The sequence below is a fragment of the Scyliorhinus torazame genome, chromosome 17 (genome assembly GCF_047496885.1).
Source record: "Scyliorhinus torazame isolate Kashiwa2021f chromosome 17, sScyTor2.1, whole genome shotgun sequence".
In the NCBI taxonomy this organism is placed as follows: domain Eukaryota; kingdom Metazoa; phylum Chordata; class Chondrichthyes; order Carcharhiniformes; family Scyliorhinidae; genus Scyliorhinus; species Scyliorhinus torazame.
In genome coordinates, this window is record NC_092723.1 from 133206470 (window position 1) to 133222786 (window position 16317).

General features: G+C 46.1%; 1 protein-coding gene across 2 annotated transcripts in view; it reads right to left on the minus strand.

The window, feature by feature from the left end:
- Positions 1–16317, minus strand: part of srebf1 (sterol regulatory element binding transcription factor 1) — a 57491-nt gene that overhangs the window by 36254 nt on the left and 4920 nt on the right. For both annotated transcript variants that reach the window (XM_072481061.1, XM_072481062.1), the window contains exons 3-5: positions 6661–6830; positions 5356–5511; positions 1523–1741 (exon numbers count right to left, since the gene is read on the minus strand). In XM_072481061.1, coding sequence (XP_072337162.1) covers positions 1523–1741; positions 5356–5511; positions 6661–6830 — 545 coding nt within the window. The remainder of the gene's footprint in view (positions 1–1522; positions 1742–5355; positions 5512–6660; positions 6831–16317) is intronic.

Here is a 16317-nt window from a genome sequence, read left to right on the forward strand (position 1 = left end):
TCATCTTCCAAAAGTCTGGATTCACATTATTGTTCAAATCCATGTGTCAGCACCCCTCTGATAATTCATACTGTAATCAGTCTTAATAATACAAAGTTTGACAGCAAGTGCATGTCCCATCAGGATAGCTGACTGCAGATGCATCATTGCTGTATCCGAAGATAATGATCAGGGGCGAGATTCTCCGACAACCCGCCGGGTCGGAGAATCGCGGGGGCTGGCGTGAATCCCGCCCCTGCCAGTTGCCGAAGACTCCGGCACCAGAGATTCGGCGGGGGCGGGAATCGCGCCGCGCCGGCTGGCGGCCCCCCCCCCGCGCGATTCTCCGGCCCGGATGGGCCCAAGTCCCGCCGCTAAAATGCCTGTCCCGCCGGCGTAGATTAAACCACCTACCTTACCGGCGGGACAAGGCGGCGCGGGCGGGCTCCGGGGTCGATCTGGCCCCGGGGGGTGCCTCCACGGTGGCCTGGCCCGTGATCGGGGCCCACCAATCCGCGGGTGGGCCTGTGCCGTGGGGGCACTCTTTCCCTTCCGCCTCCGCCACGGTCTCCACCATGGCGGAGGCAGAAGATACTCCCTCCACTGCGCATGCGCGGGAATGCCGTCAGCAGCCTCTGACGCTCCCGCGCATGCGCCGCTCGGAGATGTTATTTCCGCGCCAGCTGGCGGGGCACCAAAGGCCTTTTCCGCCAGCTGGCGGGGCGGAAATTCGTCCGGTGCCGACCTAGCCCCTTAAGGTTGGGGCTCAGCCCCCAAAGATGCGGAGTATTCCGCACCTTTGGGGCGGCGCGATGCCCGACTGATTTGCGCCGTTTTGGGCGCCAGTCGGCGGACATCGCGCCGTTTCCGGAGAATTTCGCCCCAGAAATCAAAATATTAGCTTATCTTTCTATGCTCTAACCAAGTGGTGGGCAACCTTCTTCTTCTTTATTATTACTGTCACAAGTAGGCTTCCATTAACACTGCAATGAAGTTACTGTGAAAATCCCCTCGTCACCACACTCCGGCACCTGTTCGGGTTCACTGAGGGAGAATTCAGAATGTCCAAATTACCTAACAGCATTTCGGGACTTGTGGGAGGAAACCGGAGCACCCGGAGGAAACCCACGCAGACACAGGGAGAAAGCACAGACAGTGAACAAGCCGGGAATCAAACCTGGGACCCTGGCGCTGTGAAGCAACAGTGCTAACCTGCGGCTCATCTAGGTTCTGAGTGCAGCCCATGAGACCTTATGTTGATCGTTGCCCAGCGTAGGCTTGCCACATCCTGCTCATCTCCGACCACGTTGTTTCTAGGTTGCCCATCACTGCTCTAATCAAAGGGTGGGCTAACTTATAGCAGCAGATGCCACAGTCCAGGGAGCTGACAGATTGTAATGAGTGGCTTAGTTCAGAATCACCATACCTGGGAATGCACTTATCCAGCAAGACACCAGGAAACTGTTGTCATACTTTTAAGTATGAACATAAGTTTGTGATTATTGCACTTTTTTCAGTTAATCGGCAGATTCTTGTATTTTACCTTGCTTTCAGCGCCAACGACAAGGTCTTTTAGCTCCGCAATCTTGTCATTGATGGATGACCTGTAGCGTTTCTCAATAGCGTTATGTGCCGTACGTTTTTCTCCCTTGTTTGGTGCATTGCAGGGTTTGCCAATTGTTGGCATACGATTGATAGGAAGTTTGTCTGCATCTACCATCAGAGGGACTGTTGTCAAAATAGTGTTTCCACTGACCAGAGCCTGGAAAATATAAACAAACTTTGGTTGGATTCTGACAATAATAACTGGTTGGATTCTGACAATAATAAAAACAAATTCACATTAATATTTGTTTAAAATCAATAGGTCAGCTTTTATTAAATTGCCAACTACTGATTACATCATATAATACCACAGTCATTGCTCCTCTGAACTTTCCTTGATGTTAGGACTCAGAGCAGATGAGCATAAACAGTAGTAGCACAGAAACCTGGAAGGTCATGGCTTAATTCCTAATGCCTGCCATTAGCCAACCTCAACTGGGATAACAGTAGGCTGCTCTCTATCCCGAAGTTGATAGAGAATAACCATGCCAGCTACTTTTCCAAGTTGTTATCTGTGGCTCCTTACTGGCAATGATTGTTAAGTTAGCATAGTCAGGCTTGGTCATGATGAACTAGACTTAAACAGCCTGCTAAAACTCACCTGTAAATAATTAATAATAAGCAGGAAGAAATTACTGAAGTAAATAGATATAAAAAGGTTATTAAATAAAAGCTCTTTGGCCTCTATAATTCGAATTCCTCACTCCTTCTAAACTTGAAACACTTCATCTTGTCTTGTACGGAACTTAATTCCAACTTTAGGTAGTCTCGCACTATAATCTTTGGCCCTTTCAAGCAGCTTTCTCAATTTAAACAAAATGCTATGGATCTCATGTGATGTTACCTACTTATCAGTTTGTGATATTTGTCGGCCGGGAGCAGTGATCTAAATAGACTCAAATATTAGGCAAAGTCTAATTAGTCTGGTCCTTGAATGTTTCTTTAGCTTTTGCGCTACACTGCAATCTTCCTCAAGGAGAAACCAGTTTTTCAAAACTTCAGAATGACTATTGGGAAATGACTGACTCTCTACCACTGTGTACTATTATTTAAGGGAATGTTTAGTTGTGATACATTTGGTACAAAGTGTGATATCTGGATTATGAACACTCAAAACTATTACTGTGCATATACTACTATTCATCACACTTGTACCTAACTGGTTCAAATGCGGAGCTGCCAACCTTTCCCAACAGAAATCAGTATTCCAGATACCAAAAATCAGTATTTTGGCAGTAAAATCCAGATTTTCATTTCAAAGGAAAAATGCCCACCAATCTGAAGTATAGCTTTACATCTTTATTGCACAAATGGAAAATGCAAACCCAATGCTTCATACATGTACGTCATCATGAGTCGGCGTTTCCAAATTAAGTTTCAAATATTCAGTCAATCCAAGAATTAAAAATGTGAACAAAACATTCGCCTTTCTATATAAAGTTCAAAATTGTCCTTAACATAATTGAATTCTTATAAGAAACTGTATACAGACAAAAGGAACCCAGTGCATTTCTTTCTTTCAAAAAATATTTTCAGGAAGTAGCACTAATAGATTTGATGTTCAAATTAGGGTTTATGTTAGTAAAGGTAAAAGAGCAGAAAGAAAAGAATGGCAATAAAAAGTGGAATGCAGAAGGTATGGTTAAATAGATGCACAATGATTCAGGTTTACTTTTTCAGCATTTTTGTTTCATGCTTAGAGCAAAAAGCGCAGTTTCCACAAGTAAAACAAGGATTAATGAACTGAATCCTGCTGAAACTTCATAACGTGCAATGTATTGTCAGCCGCACTCCATCAGTATAGAAAGAGGGAAGTAGAGTTAAAATTTCAACAATCCTGAAATGTTAACTCTGACTCTCCAGCCATTCATGCTGCCTGACCTGAGTATTTCCAGCACTTTCTTTTCTTTTAATACATAGCAGTGCTCTACAAAGATTAGTGATAGAGCTAGTGTCGAGTCTACTTACTGTAGTCCACCCTCCCTCGACGTGATTTTGTTATCGCAATAAAATCCAGGCACCTCGATGCCTCAGACTGCGCGAGGGTCAAGATCACCCGACAATGTGAAAATGAAAATCGCTTATTGTCACAAGTAGGCTTCAATGAAGTTACTGTGAAAAGCCCCTAGTCGCCACATTCTGGCGCCTGTTCGGGGAGGCTGGTACGGGAATTGAACCGTGCTGCTGGCCTGCTTTAAAAGCCAGCGATTTAGCCCAGTGTGCTAAAGCAGCCCCATGTCAGGTGATCCTGACCTTCGCGTGGTCTCGCACAGCAGGCATTGAGGTGCATCTTGGTTCCCTCGGAGACAGGGCCCCACGCAGAGGCCCTGTCCCCTCTCCGCCCCGCAAACTAACAGCACATGCATGCTATTAGTGTGTGGGGTGGAAAGGGGGCGGGATGTGGTTTTTCCGTATTGCAATGAGAGAAGACATACTTCCGTATTCTAACGGATTTTCCGTATTATGCACGGAAAATCAGTGCTAGGTGACAACTCTGCAAATGTTAGATATATAAAAAGACAAATCAAAACTAAACACATACTGATATCAGTTTAATGTGCAATAATCAGGACTCTAATCTGCCACATCAAACCAAGCCTCTTTCTTTGCTCAATTATATAACACTACTTTCATATACAGATAGTAGAAAATCTATCTGAAAAACAGGGTATCCGAACAGTCATTTTAAAAACAATAATTTAGTCTCCCATATCACATTTTAGCAATGAACAACATTTTAAAGGTTCTAAGCCATTTAAATTGCTTGATATTCATTCGGAATGTTAGGGTTCATCATTTACAAGGGATAATTCAAACCAGTTAGTGGTTTGCAATTTCTCTAATTTCTGGTTTGTGATTTCTCTATGTTAACTAGCAAGCTGTCCATGGCCAAATGCAGCAAGACCTGAATAATATCCAAACCTGGGCTGACAAAGTGGCAAATAACATTTGTACCACACAAGGACCAATCTCCAACAAGAGAGGATCTAGCCATCGCCCCATGACATTCAAAGGTATGACCATCACTATCAATATCCTGGATGTTACCAATGACCAGAAACTGAACTGAATTAGCCATATAAAAACTGTGACCACAAGAGAAGGTCAAAGGCTAGGAATCCTGCAGCAAGTAACCCACCTTCTGACTCCCCAAAGCCTGTCCACCATCTACAAGTCATAAGTCAGGAGTGTGATGGAATTCTCCTCTTCACTTTCCTGGATGAGTTCAGCTCCATCAACACTCAAGAAGCTCGACACCATCCAGGACAAAGCAGCCCATTTGATTGGTATCCCTTCCACAAACATTCAATCCCTCCACCACTCACGAAAAGTGGCAGTCATGTGTACCATCTGCAAGATGCACTGCAGGAACTCATTAGGGCTCTTTAGGCAGCACGTTCCAAACTCACGACTGCCATCATCCAGAAGACATGGGGAGATACACGGGAACACCACCAGCTGGAGGTTCCCCTCCAAGTCCCTCACCACCCTGTCTTGGAAATATAATCGCTATTCCTTCACTATCGCTGGGTCAAAATCCTGGAATGCCCTCCCTAACAGCACTGTGGGTATACCTACACCACAAGGACTGCAGCGGCTCAAGAAGACAGTTCATCGCCACCTTCTCAAGGGCAACCAGGGATGGGCAATAAATACTGGCCTAGCCAGTGACATCCACATCCGGTAAATAATTAAAACAAGGTCTACCAAAACCACCCTTTTCTCCCAACCAACATCACACAATGATAATGATAGCCATAGTTTACCTACCGGCATTTGCAGGGATGTAGTTTGAATAGGAGTAGTGCTAGTTGCAAAAGTTGATATGGTAGGAGACTTCACTGATGTCACAACAGTGCTTCCATCTGGCTTCAAAGCTGTCAGGAACAACGAGTCAGCCTTAATGAACTGGGGCTGGAGAAGTACCTGCAGAAGAATATTGTTAGAAAAATCAAGACCAACCCACATTTTTATATTTCAGCTCAATTCCTACTTTCTGCCATTGCAACATTTTTCTCAAAGTTGTATTCTACGATCCATTACATATCAGTAGAGCAGCTCCATATTTCATGAGGGAAGTATGAAAGATGCTCTACATTTTAGTCATTTTTGCCTTGGGTATCATCCTGTACATTATCAAATGGCAGCTCGTCATGTGTGAACCTATTTGGCAAGTGACTCTAGGTCAAACGGCAGGTCTTCATATGTGAACCTATACAGGAAGTGTCATGACTCAATCTTGTGCTCAATCAAGGTCCACATTGGATGGTGATCAAGAGTAAGAAACGTTGTTAATTTTCTCCCCACTCTTGCTCAGGGGCACTCAAGCCAATTGTAACTCCCATATTATTGCCCTAAGATCAGCAACTTATATTCCTGTTTGACATGCTGCAGTTCCCTGTGTCAAACAAGGATCCTCTCTTGCTTCATCGGTCTCCAACTTGACATGACAGCCAGCAAATAGCTGTATAAATCATTCACTGAACATTTATACAATTTACTCTCAGACATACAACTTGTACAAAAGAGCTTTGTTGTTTTCTGAAACGATCATAATTTCAATTATTGAATTCTGACTGAACTGTTGATCAAAATGTGAATTATAAACAGGTACTATTTGTGGATTTAACACCCTCAACCCACAGTTTAATTCATTTACTTGCCATGTTTGTAACTGCGGTTCAATTGACAACCCAACTTTTATGCAATATTCCTTTCAGTATTTCCAGCAAATTCATGAAAGATAAACTGTCAGCTATTCCTAGAACTAGGCCCTGTGCCAGTGTGACCTTATGCCACCCTGTCAATTCCTGGTCTGGAACGGAATTGTGCACTTGAATAATATCAGGTTTTCATTTCTTGCAACAAGAATGCAACAATAAGGGGATCTTGTTACTGAAGTGCTCACAATGTCAACTAACCTGGAACAGAGTAGAGGTGATATACTTTGCAAAAGACATGTAAATATCATCCTCAACCTAAAATTCTCTCCACTTTTTGAATATAGTATTAAGTCAGAAATCAGAATCTGTGTCTGCAACATGCAAATTTGCTTTCCACTCCGAAATTACTTACCGGTAGTTGTTGGAGCGGCGTTGAGATGGTTGGGGTAGAAATAGCTGGTGCAGTAGTTAAAAGGTGCTGAGCAGAAATATTTTGGACCTGGGCCTGAATAGTCATGGGTTGAATCTGCTGTGGAACTGCCAGGCTCTGGAACTGCTGGGTGGCCATACCCTGTAGTGGTGCTGCACAAAATAAAGGCAGAAGAAAATTAAGCTTCCATTTGCTGGAGGGTAAAACATCTTATTTAGATGTTAGCTTTGGCTCTGTGGTAGCACTCTTGTTGGTGACTGTGATTAAGGGTGCAAGCCCTGCTCCAAGGCTTTAGCACATAATGTTCAGTGCAGTAATGAGGAATTGCTGCATCTTTGAAAGGGATGCCTTTCATGAGATGTTAAGCTAAGGATGTGAAAGGTCACAATGCTATTCAACGATTTGGGGAGTTCTGGCCAACATCAATTACTCAGCCATCATAAGGAAAACAGATTATCGACAAATGTTTGCAGGGCCTTGCTGTGCGCAAATTGACTGCCACATTTCTGTATCTTACAATGGTGACTAGATTTTAAAATTATTCAATTGGGCATGCAGTGCTTTGGGGTGATGCAGGTTATCAAAGTCTGATGTGAGCCCAAGCTCTTTTCAGAGCCATGGTTTTAAAATAAATTCTCCAATCCATCAAAAAACATTATCTTCGAAAAAGGCATGAAGGCCTATAGGCAGCTAAAAGCGAGAGAGGATGGGATTAATCAATTACTAACATCAACCAATGCTTAGTCACTTATGGCTAAAGCTTTAATGAAGGGCCAACCATCTTGCAATTTTAAATATAAAAATTCCTGCCTCATCTATGCATTTTATTTAGAGTTCAGAGAACAATCAATGAAAGCTGACCGTGTAACATTTTCTCGTGATCAGTTGAGAAACAGACTTGACAAAAGCACAGTAAAAAGGCTGATTCCTGCAGACTATTAATGACTCACTTGTTAGGGGAAAGGAGATGAAAAATACACTTTCACATGATTCACCATTATTTTGAAGTCAGGTGTTGAGTTGACCCACCCAACAAGCATTGACACAGTTGGCAAGAAAATACTTCCTTGGTTGATCCACTAGGAGGCAGCTTTTGTATTGTGCAAGCAATCCATTTGGTCTTTATTCAGAAACTTAACTAACAGAAGTTTGGAGCACTCCTTTTAACGTGGGTTGTCACGGTATGGAATGCCCTATCTAAAATGCTACTGTAAACCAAAATCACAAAAGCATCCAAAAAATGTTAAAAGGGCAATGAGTGGGACTAAATGGATAACTCCTTCCGGAGGAACCAAGGCCTCCTTCAATAAGATACTAAGCTTCATTGCTAAAACACACCCTTTTCTAAGTGAAAAAGCTGGGTTCAAACATTAGACTATTTGGATTTGAACTGGAATTGTTCAAGACCATGGTCCAAATAGTACAAGAAGAGTTTATATGAAGTCCTGGACTTCGGAGCAGTGGAATTTCATTGACAATACTTTGAGAGAACGCCAAAATGGAAGATATGTTTTTCTTCAATGTCTTCCAAGAATACAGTACTTTAACAATATTGAAAAGCAAAATCATATTTCTTTTACAAATAAATATTCCTTTTGGGAAATCAATGTTTTGTGGGGTGAAAAGCACAGCTAAGATTTCATAAACTTGTATGAAATGCAAGTTTTAAGTTTTATTATTTTCCCTTAAAAGCCAAGGCAATAACACTCGTGTGTATATATATTGTATATGGTGGGAAAGTAGCAATCTTTCCCCCTTACTTTCCCATTTAAGTTAGCTAGATTTTGAAACTGGTAGGGAGGATTCAGCTGTTGGTGATCCCCAGTACCAAAAGCATATTCCACCTCTTCCTTTCCTGCAGCTTAAAATTCACACAGCACAAGAGTTATTCCCATTTTCCAAACAAATTCTACTCAAATAAAATGACAAACATTTGTGCCACACAAATACCAGGCAATGGCCATCTCCAACAAGAGAGAATCTAAACATCTTCCCCCTTGATATTCAATGGCCATTGCGGAAACTCCCTCTATCAACATCCAGGAGGTACCACTGACCACAAACTAGCCATATAAGTACTGCGGCTACAAGAACAGGTTAGAGGCTAGGAATCCTGGGGCGAGTAATTCACCTCCTGACACCCCAAAGCCTGTCACCATCTACAATGCACAAGTCTGAAGTGTGATAGAATAGGTTCTCCTTTTTGGATGAGTGCAACTCCAACAACATTCAAGAAGCTCGACACCATCCAGGACAAAGCAGCCGCTTGAGTGGTAACCCTTCCACCAACATTCATTCCCTCCACGACTGGCAAACAATAGCAGCAGTACATCCCATTTTCAAGATACACATTGCAGGAACTCACAAAGGCTCTTTCAGCAGCACCTTCTGAATCCACAACTACCACCAGAAGGACAAGGACAGCAGATACACGAGAACACTACCACCTGGAGGTTCCCCTCCAAGTCCACTCACCATCCTGTCTTGGAAATATATTGTTGTTCCTTCACAGTAGCTGGGTTGAAATCCTGGAACTCCCTCCCCATTAGCATTATGGGTGTACCTACACCTCAGGAACTGCAGCGGTTCAAGAAGACAATCCACCACCACCTTCTTAAGGGCAATTAAGGGCAGGCAATAAATGCTGGCCTGGCCAGCAACGCCCACATCTCATAAATTACTAAACAAATAACTAAATATTTCACTCAGCCAGTGTTACGAAAATGAAAAAGCAGCACATTCAGCACAGCAGATTCTAACACCAGTACTATTCCAACCAAGAAATAATTTCTGTTCATAGAATCCCTACAGTGCAGGAGGCCATTCGAGTCTCCACTAACCCTCTGAAAGAGCACCCCACCTAGGCCCACTCCCCCAACCTATCCCTATAACCCCACTTAACCGTTGGGCACTAAGGGACAATTTAGTACAGTTAATCCACCTAACCTTCACATCACTGGACTGTGGGAGGAAACCCAGAGGAAACTCATGCGGACACAGGGAAAATGTGCAACCTCCATATAGACAGCCGCCCAAGGTCGGAATTGAACCCAAGTCCCTGCTGTTGTGAGGCAGCAGTGCTAATCACTGGGCACCATCCTACCTTGTATCATGTATTATATTTAGTGATACTGCAACTAATACCCTATATTATTTCACTGTTTGCCATTAATGCATGCTGGGGGATACTGAAACAGTGACTGTAATCTCACTTGGACGCATCTCACTCTGAAAACCTATATATAATATTTAGCCATTGCATCCATTTTAAGTTGCTTTACATTGACTTTAGAAGGCAGCTTCAGCTGATGTTTCTGGACAGTTTGGACTTGGATAGTTACTGGCACTTACAAATTCAGTGAGAAGGGCTGCCAGGACGATACGGTAACAGAAAGGTCTTCCCAGAAGCCAGTTTTAAATCAATGTGGCACTGTTATATTATGGAGTCTCTGCTGGGTGCACAGAGTTCTACATGTCAGAAACTAACCATCCTAGCATTTTTCTAAGGATGTAGATAAGGGGGAAAAAAAGGAGCAGATGCAAGCAATTCAGTCCCTCGAGTCTACTGAACCATTCAAAAAAAACATGGGTGATCTAATTGTGGCCGGAGCTCCTTTCCTACCTAACTTTAAATAACCCTTGATTCCCTCAACAAATGTCCATGCAACTCAGCCTTGAAAAGATTCAATGACCTAGCTCTTTCCATTTAAATGACATTTGGCTTTTCTATTCTTCCTGTCAAAGTGGACAACCTCACATTTTCCCACATTATACACGATCTGCCAGATTTTTGCCCATTCACTTAACCTGTTGCAGAAGTTGGGACTGTTCTCCTTAGAAAAGGGAAGGTTAAGGAGATTTAATAGAAGTATTCATAATTATGAAGGGTGTGGACAGTGTGAATAGGGAGAAACTGTTTCTAATGGTGAAAGGATTGAGAACGAAAAGGCACAGATTTAAGATCATGGATAAAACAAGCAATGGCAACATGAGGAAAAGCTTTTCTTTTTTAAAAAACCCAACAAGTGATTAGGATCTGGAATGCACTGAGAATGTGGTGAGCCAGGGTCAAATGAGGTTTTCAAAAGGGAGCTGAATCATGACTTCTCGCAGAGGATGGTGAATTTGTGGAACTCGCTGTCCCATAGTGCAGTGGAATCTGAATCATTAAATGTTTTCAAGAAAGAGATAGGCACTTCCGGCGTCGATCGCAAATGGAGCGGCCGCAGCAAAGACACTCCCGCAGAGCCACAAAATCACGGCTTTTTTGGGGGGGTTTTCCCGGGGAATTAAAAAAAAAAAAAAAAATTCTTTAGGCCCCGTGAATTCGGCCCTGCCCAGGCGCCAAAGCTCCGATCCACGGAGCTGGAGAGGGAGAGAAAACAAAAGGAGAGACTGGTCCCGGTGAGCTGCACGTGGAGGAAGAGTGGGGATCGCTCAGAAACGGCCTGAAAGTCGGAGCACGGAGAGGATCACAAGAACAAAATAAGAATTTTAATTCAACCTTCCTTGTCCCTCCCCTGCAAAATTTTTTTAAATTTTTTTTATAAAGAAAAACTTTTTTAAAGGGAAAAAAAAGCTTTCCCAAAAAAAAATTTTTTTTAATCCCTTTTAATATTAAAAAAAATCATTTTTAAAAGGATTAAAAAAAAACCCCAAGCGTCTTTGGGGGGGGGGAACAAAAAAAAAAAAAAAAAAATTCTTTTTCGCACCAAAACCCAGAAAAAAAGAGAAAGGCACAGACAGAAATATGCCCAAATAATAAATTGGGGGGGACGGCGAGATGTAAGAAGAAACAGCAGCGAAGGCGAAGGAAAAAAGCAGGAGCTGCGGCCGCGCAGGCAGACGACCCCACGGGGCAAGGCGGAGGTTCAGGCGAATCAGGAAGCGGAAAAGCTGGCGAGCCGAGCAGGAACAGGACGCGGCGATCATACCACCCCCCTCACCCCCCGCGCACAGGGGGAGGATTGGAGAAGCGTGCTGAAAACGGAAATAAACGCCATAAAGAGATAAAAACGGAGATAAACGCCACGAGGGAGGCACTCAGGACGGAGCTCCACACAATGATGAAGGAGATGCTGGCGGAGACAACAGAAAAACTGCAGCGAACCATCAACGGCCTGGAAAGGAAGGTGGAGGTGCATGAGAAAACTATTCAGGAGTTGGAGAGGGCCGCCTCGGACCAGAGCGACAGGATGGTAACTCAGGAAACCGAGGTGAAAAGGCTGGTAACAACCCAGGGGAGCCCAAGAGGGAAAGTGGAGGACCAGGAAAATAGGTCCAGACGGCAGAATGTTAAAATAGTGGGTCTGCCAGAGGGGATGGAGGGCAGAGATCCAACAGGCTACATCACCCAAATGCTGGGCAAGCTAGTGGGAAGGGAGAAGTTTCCAAACCCCCCAGAAATCGACAGGGCGCACAGGTCGCTCCGACCCAGGCCCAAAGCCGGGGAGCAGCCCAGAGCGATTATCGTGAAGCTGCACAGGTTCCAAGACAGGGAAAAAATCCTAAAGTGGGCCCGGCAGACGCATGCGAGCACGTGGGAAGGGAAGACCACAAGGGTGTACCAGGACATTGGGGCGGACCTGGCCAAAAGGAGGGCTGAATTCAACAGGGCCAAATCAGCCCTCCACAAAAGTAATGTGAAATTTTGGATGATTTTCCCGGCCAAACTCTGGGTAACATTGGAGGGGAAGGAGCTGTTTTTTAACACCCCTGCGGAGGAGTTCGTTAGAGCGAACAAACTGGGGGAGAGACAGCCACAACGGCCATCATGAAAGCGACGGGGATGGAAAAGAAAAGAAGAATCAGAACAAAGAGCAGCAGGCAGACCACAAACAGAGACAATATGATCACAAACTGTACACACGTGTTTGGTGCACTGTGCTGACTCGTTCCCAGGCTCATTCCACCTCTCAATGCAATGGGGGGGGCGGGGGGGAAGAGAGAGAGAGAGAGAGAGAGAGAGAGAGCGAGCGAGCGAGCGAAGCAAGGCGAATGAGGGTGAAAAAGGCAGACAGGAGGGCGAGACAAGGGAAAAGGAAGGTAAAACAGGGCCAGAGCAGGGCAAGTGCTGGGAGGGATCGTTATCTCTGACCACGTTCCACACTATATGGATGTGAGGTTGGAGACAGGCCGTGCCCAGCGCCCCACATGGAGGCTGGACATGGACCTCCTGGCCGACAAGGCCTTCTGCCAGAAAACATCGCGGGCCATAGGGGACGACGTGAGTAACAACCAAAATGGGGAGGTCTCATCCTCCACGTTCTGGGAGGCACTGAAGGCCGTGATTAGAGGAGAGATCATAGCCTACAAGGCAAGCAGAGATAGGGAAGAGAGGGTGGCCAAGCAACAACTGGTGGACTCCATCCTGGAAGTCGACAGAAAATACTCCGAGGCCCCGACCGTCGGGCTGCTGGCGGAGAGAAAAAAGCTGCAAATGGACTTTAACCGACTATCCACTAGGAAAGCAGTGTACCAACTCGGTCAGACACAGGGGACCTTCTACGAACATGGAGACAAGGCCGCCCGCCTATTGGCTCACCAGCTGAGAAAGCAGGCAGCCACAAGGGAAATAGCGCAGGTAAAGGATAGCAGAGGCAGACTGGTAACAGAACCAAAGGAGGTCAATCGGGCATTTGAGACCTTCTACCGGGGACTGTACATCTCCGAGCCCCCCAACGGGGACGCGGGGATGAGACTGTTCCTAGACAGACTGGAACTACCAGTTGTGGAGGAAGACAGATGGGCAGACCCGATGGGTTCCCGGCGGACTTCTGCACAAAATTTGCACCGGTCCTGGCCCCACATCTAAGGGACATGTTCGCGGACACACTGGCATGGGGGCACCCTGCCCCCAACACTAGCGCAAGCCACAATTTCACTGATACCCAAAAAAGATAAAGACCTGACGGAATACGGATCATACAGACCCATTTCACTGCTGAACGTGGATGCGAAAATACTCGCAAAGGTCCTGGCCAAAAGGCTGGAGGGCTGTGTACCAGAGGTGGTCGCAGAGGACCAAACCCGCTTTTGTCAAGGGTAGGCAGCTCACAGCAAACATCAGGCAGCTGCTGAACGTAATAATGACACCCTCTGGGGAGAGAACACCAGAAGTGATCGTCTCCCTGGACACAGAAAAGGCCTTCGACAGAATCAAATGGAAATACCTCCTCGAGGTACTGAAACGGTTTTGGCTAGGAGCGGGGTTCACCGCCTGGGTGAGGCTCCTGTACAACGCTCCCAAAGCAAGCGTCCGAACTAACACCACCAGCTCTAAATACTTCCAGCTGCAGAGCGGAGCAAGACAGGGCTGCCCCCACTCTTGTTCGCGCTAGCCATCGAACCCCTGGCGATAGCCCTGCGGGACGCGAAAAGCTGGAAGGGAATCCGGAGAGGAGACAGAGAGCACAGCGTCTCACTCTATGCAGATGACCTGCTCCTCTATGTCTCGAAGCCACAGGAGGTACTGAAGGCAATACTGCAAATGCTGAGAGAGTTTGGAACCTTCGCGGGCTACAAACCTAACCTGGGCAAAAGCGAGGCATTCCCAGTGAACCCAAATGGGGGAGGGAGAGCTGGAGGGGCTCCCGTTCAAAACAGCCCAGTACAGATTCCGCTACCTGGGGATCCAGATAGCCAAAGACTGGACACGGATCCACAAGTGGAACCTGACCAGCCTGGTGGAGGAAGTAAGAAGAGACCTTCAAAGGTGGGGCTCACTCCCACTCTCCCTGGCCCGGGGGGGGGGGCTCCCCAAGGCCTTTTTCCAAAACGTAGACAGTCACTTCAGGGCGTTTGTGTGGGAGGGATAAGAACCCGAGAATCCCAAATCAGACACTGCAAAGAAGGAACATTAAAGGGGGCTTGGCCTTACCAAACCTACAATACTACCACCGGGCAGCAACGGCAGAAAGAGTGAGGGGATGGGTACAAGAACCTGACACAGATTGGGTACAAATGGAGGAGGCATCCTGTAAAGGAACGACCGCCCGGGCCCTAGCTGCAGCAGCACTCCCATCCCCCTCAACAAGATACACAAGCCCAGTGGTAGCGACCACGCTGAGAACATGGACTCAGCTCAGACACTACTTCGGGATAACTAAAATGTCCCCCATCTGCGGCAATCACAGATTCCCCCCAGCCATGCTAGATACCACCTTCAAAAGATGGAGGCGGGGCAGGGGCACATGGACGGTCGGGGACTTCCACGTAGGGCACATACTGGCGACACTAGATGAACTGACGAGGAAGTGGAGGCTAGCAAAAGGACAGGAAATGAGACACCTCCAAATAAAACACTTCCTCTGCAAAGAGACAGTGGGGTAGCCTGGGGCCCCAGAAAGCACACTACTAGAGGACCTGATAGGCACAAGCAACAAGGGGGGCCTATGTGGGAAAATATACGGACAGCTACTGGACAGAGCCCGGACTCCACTGGACGAGAGATTAGACAAAAATGGGAGGACAAACTGGGGACAGAGGTAAGATGGGGACTCTGGAGCGAAGCACTGAGCAGGGTGAACTCCACCTCCTCCTGCGCAAGGCTCAGCTCAAGGTGGTGCAGAGAGCGCACCTGACCAGAACCCAAATGAGCAGGTTCTTCCTGGAGGTGGAGGACAAATGTGAGCGGTGCCAGAGGGGCCCGGCCAACCACACCCACATGTTTTGGGCTTGCCCCAAGCTTGCTGGGTTCTGGACAGCGTTCTCCGAGGCAATGTCCAAGGTTGTGGGGGTGAGGGTGAAGCCATGCCCAATAATGACAATCTTCAGGGTGTTGGAGCAGCCAGAGTTACACATGGGGATGGGGGCCAACGCCCTTGCTTTCGCTTCCCTAATCGCACGCTGGAGAATCCTGCTCATCTGGCGATCGGCAGCACCACCCACAGCTGCAGACTGGCTCGCTGACCTTTCGGAATTTCTCCACCTGGAGAAGATTAAGTACGCCACCCGAGGGTCAGAGGAAGGCTTCCTGGATACTTGGGGCAGTTTGTCGGGCTGTTCCAAAACCTGTTCGAGGCCAGCAACGAGGAGTAAACAAGATAGACAAGTTAACAATCGTGTGTGGGGTGGGTGTTTTGGGGGGGGGGGGGGGGGGGGGGGGCAGGGAAACCACGAGAGATGATTCCACTCTGTCCGGAAAATAAAAGAAAAGCACAGCCGAAGCCGGGGAGGGGGTGAATGGGGAAGGATAGACCGATCCAGAGGGCAATGAAAGGCACGTAGGGTCAGTTAAACGAAGGACAAACTAAACCTCTGCATAATAAAGGAAATTAGCACAGGCGAGAAAAATGTGATGTGTATATATACAACTGTTTATAAATATGAGAAACACCAATAAAAATATTTTTTTTAAAAGAAAGAGATAGGCACATTTTTGATAAAAATACGGGTTAAAGGGATAGGGATATATAGGTGGGGAGGTGGATTTGAGACCAGGAAGCTCAAATTTGAGATCAGCTATGATCAGATTGAATGGCAGAGCAGGTTCGAAGGGCTGAATTGTTTATTTCTGTTCCTAATTTCCATGTTCCTATTACCTGAAATTTGCAGGTCGATGGGACAAAGCCAGGGGAGTGGCAGTAGATAAACTTCTTCTTCAGTGGGTCAGCATAGACACAAAAAGCCATATGTCCA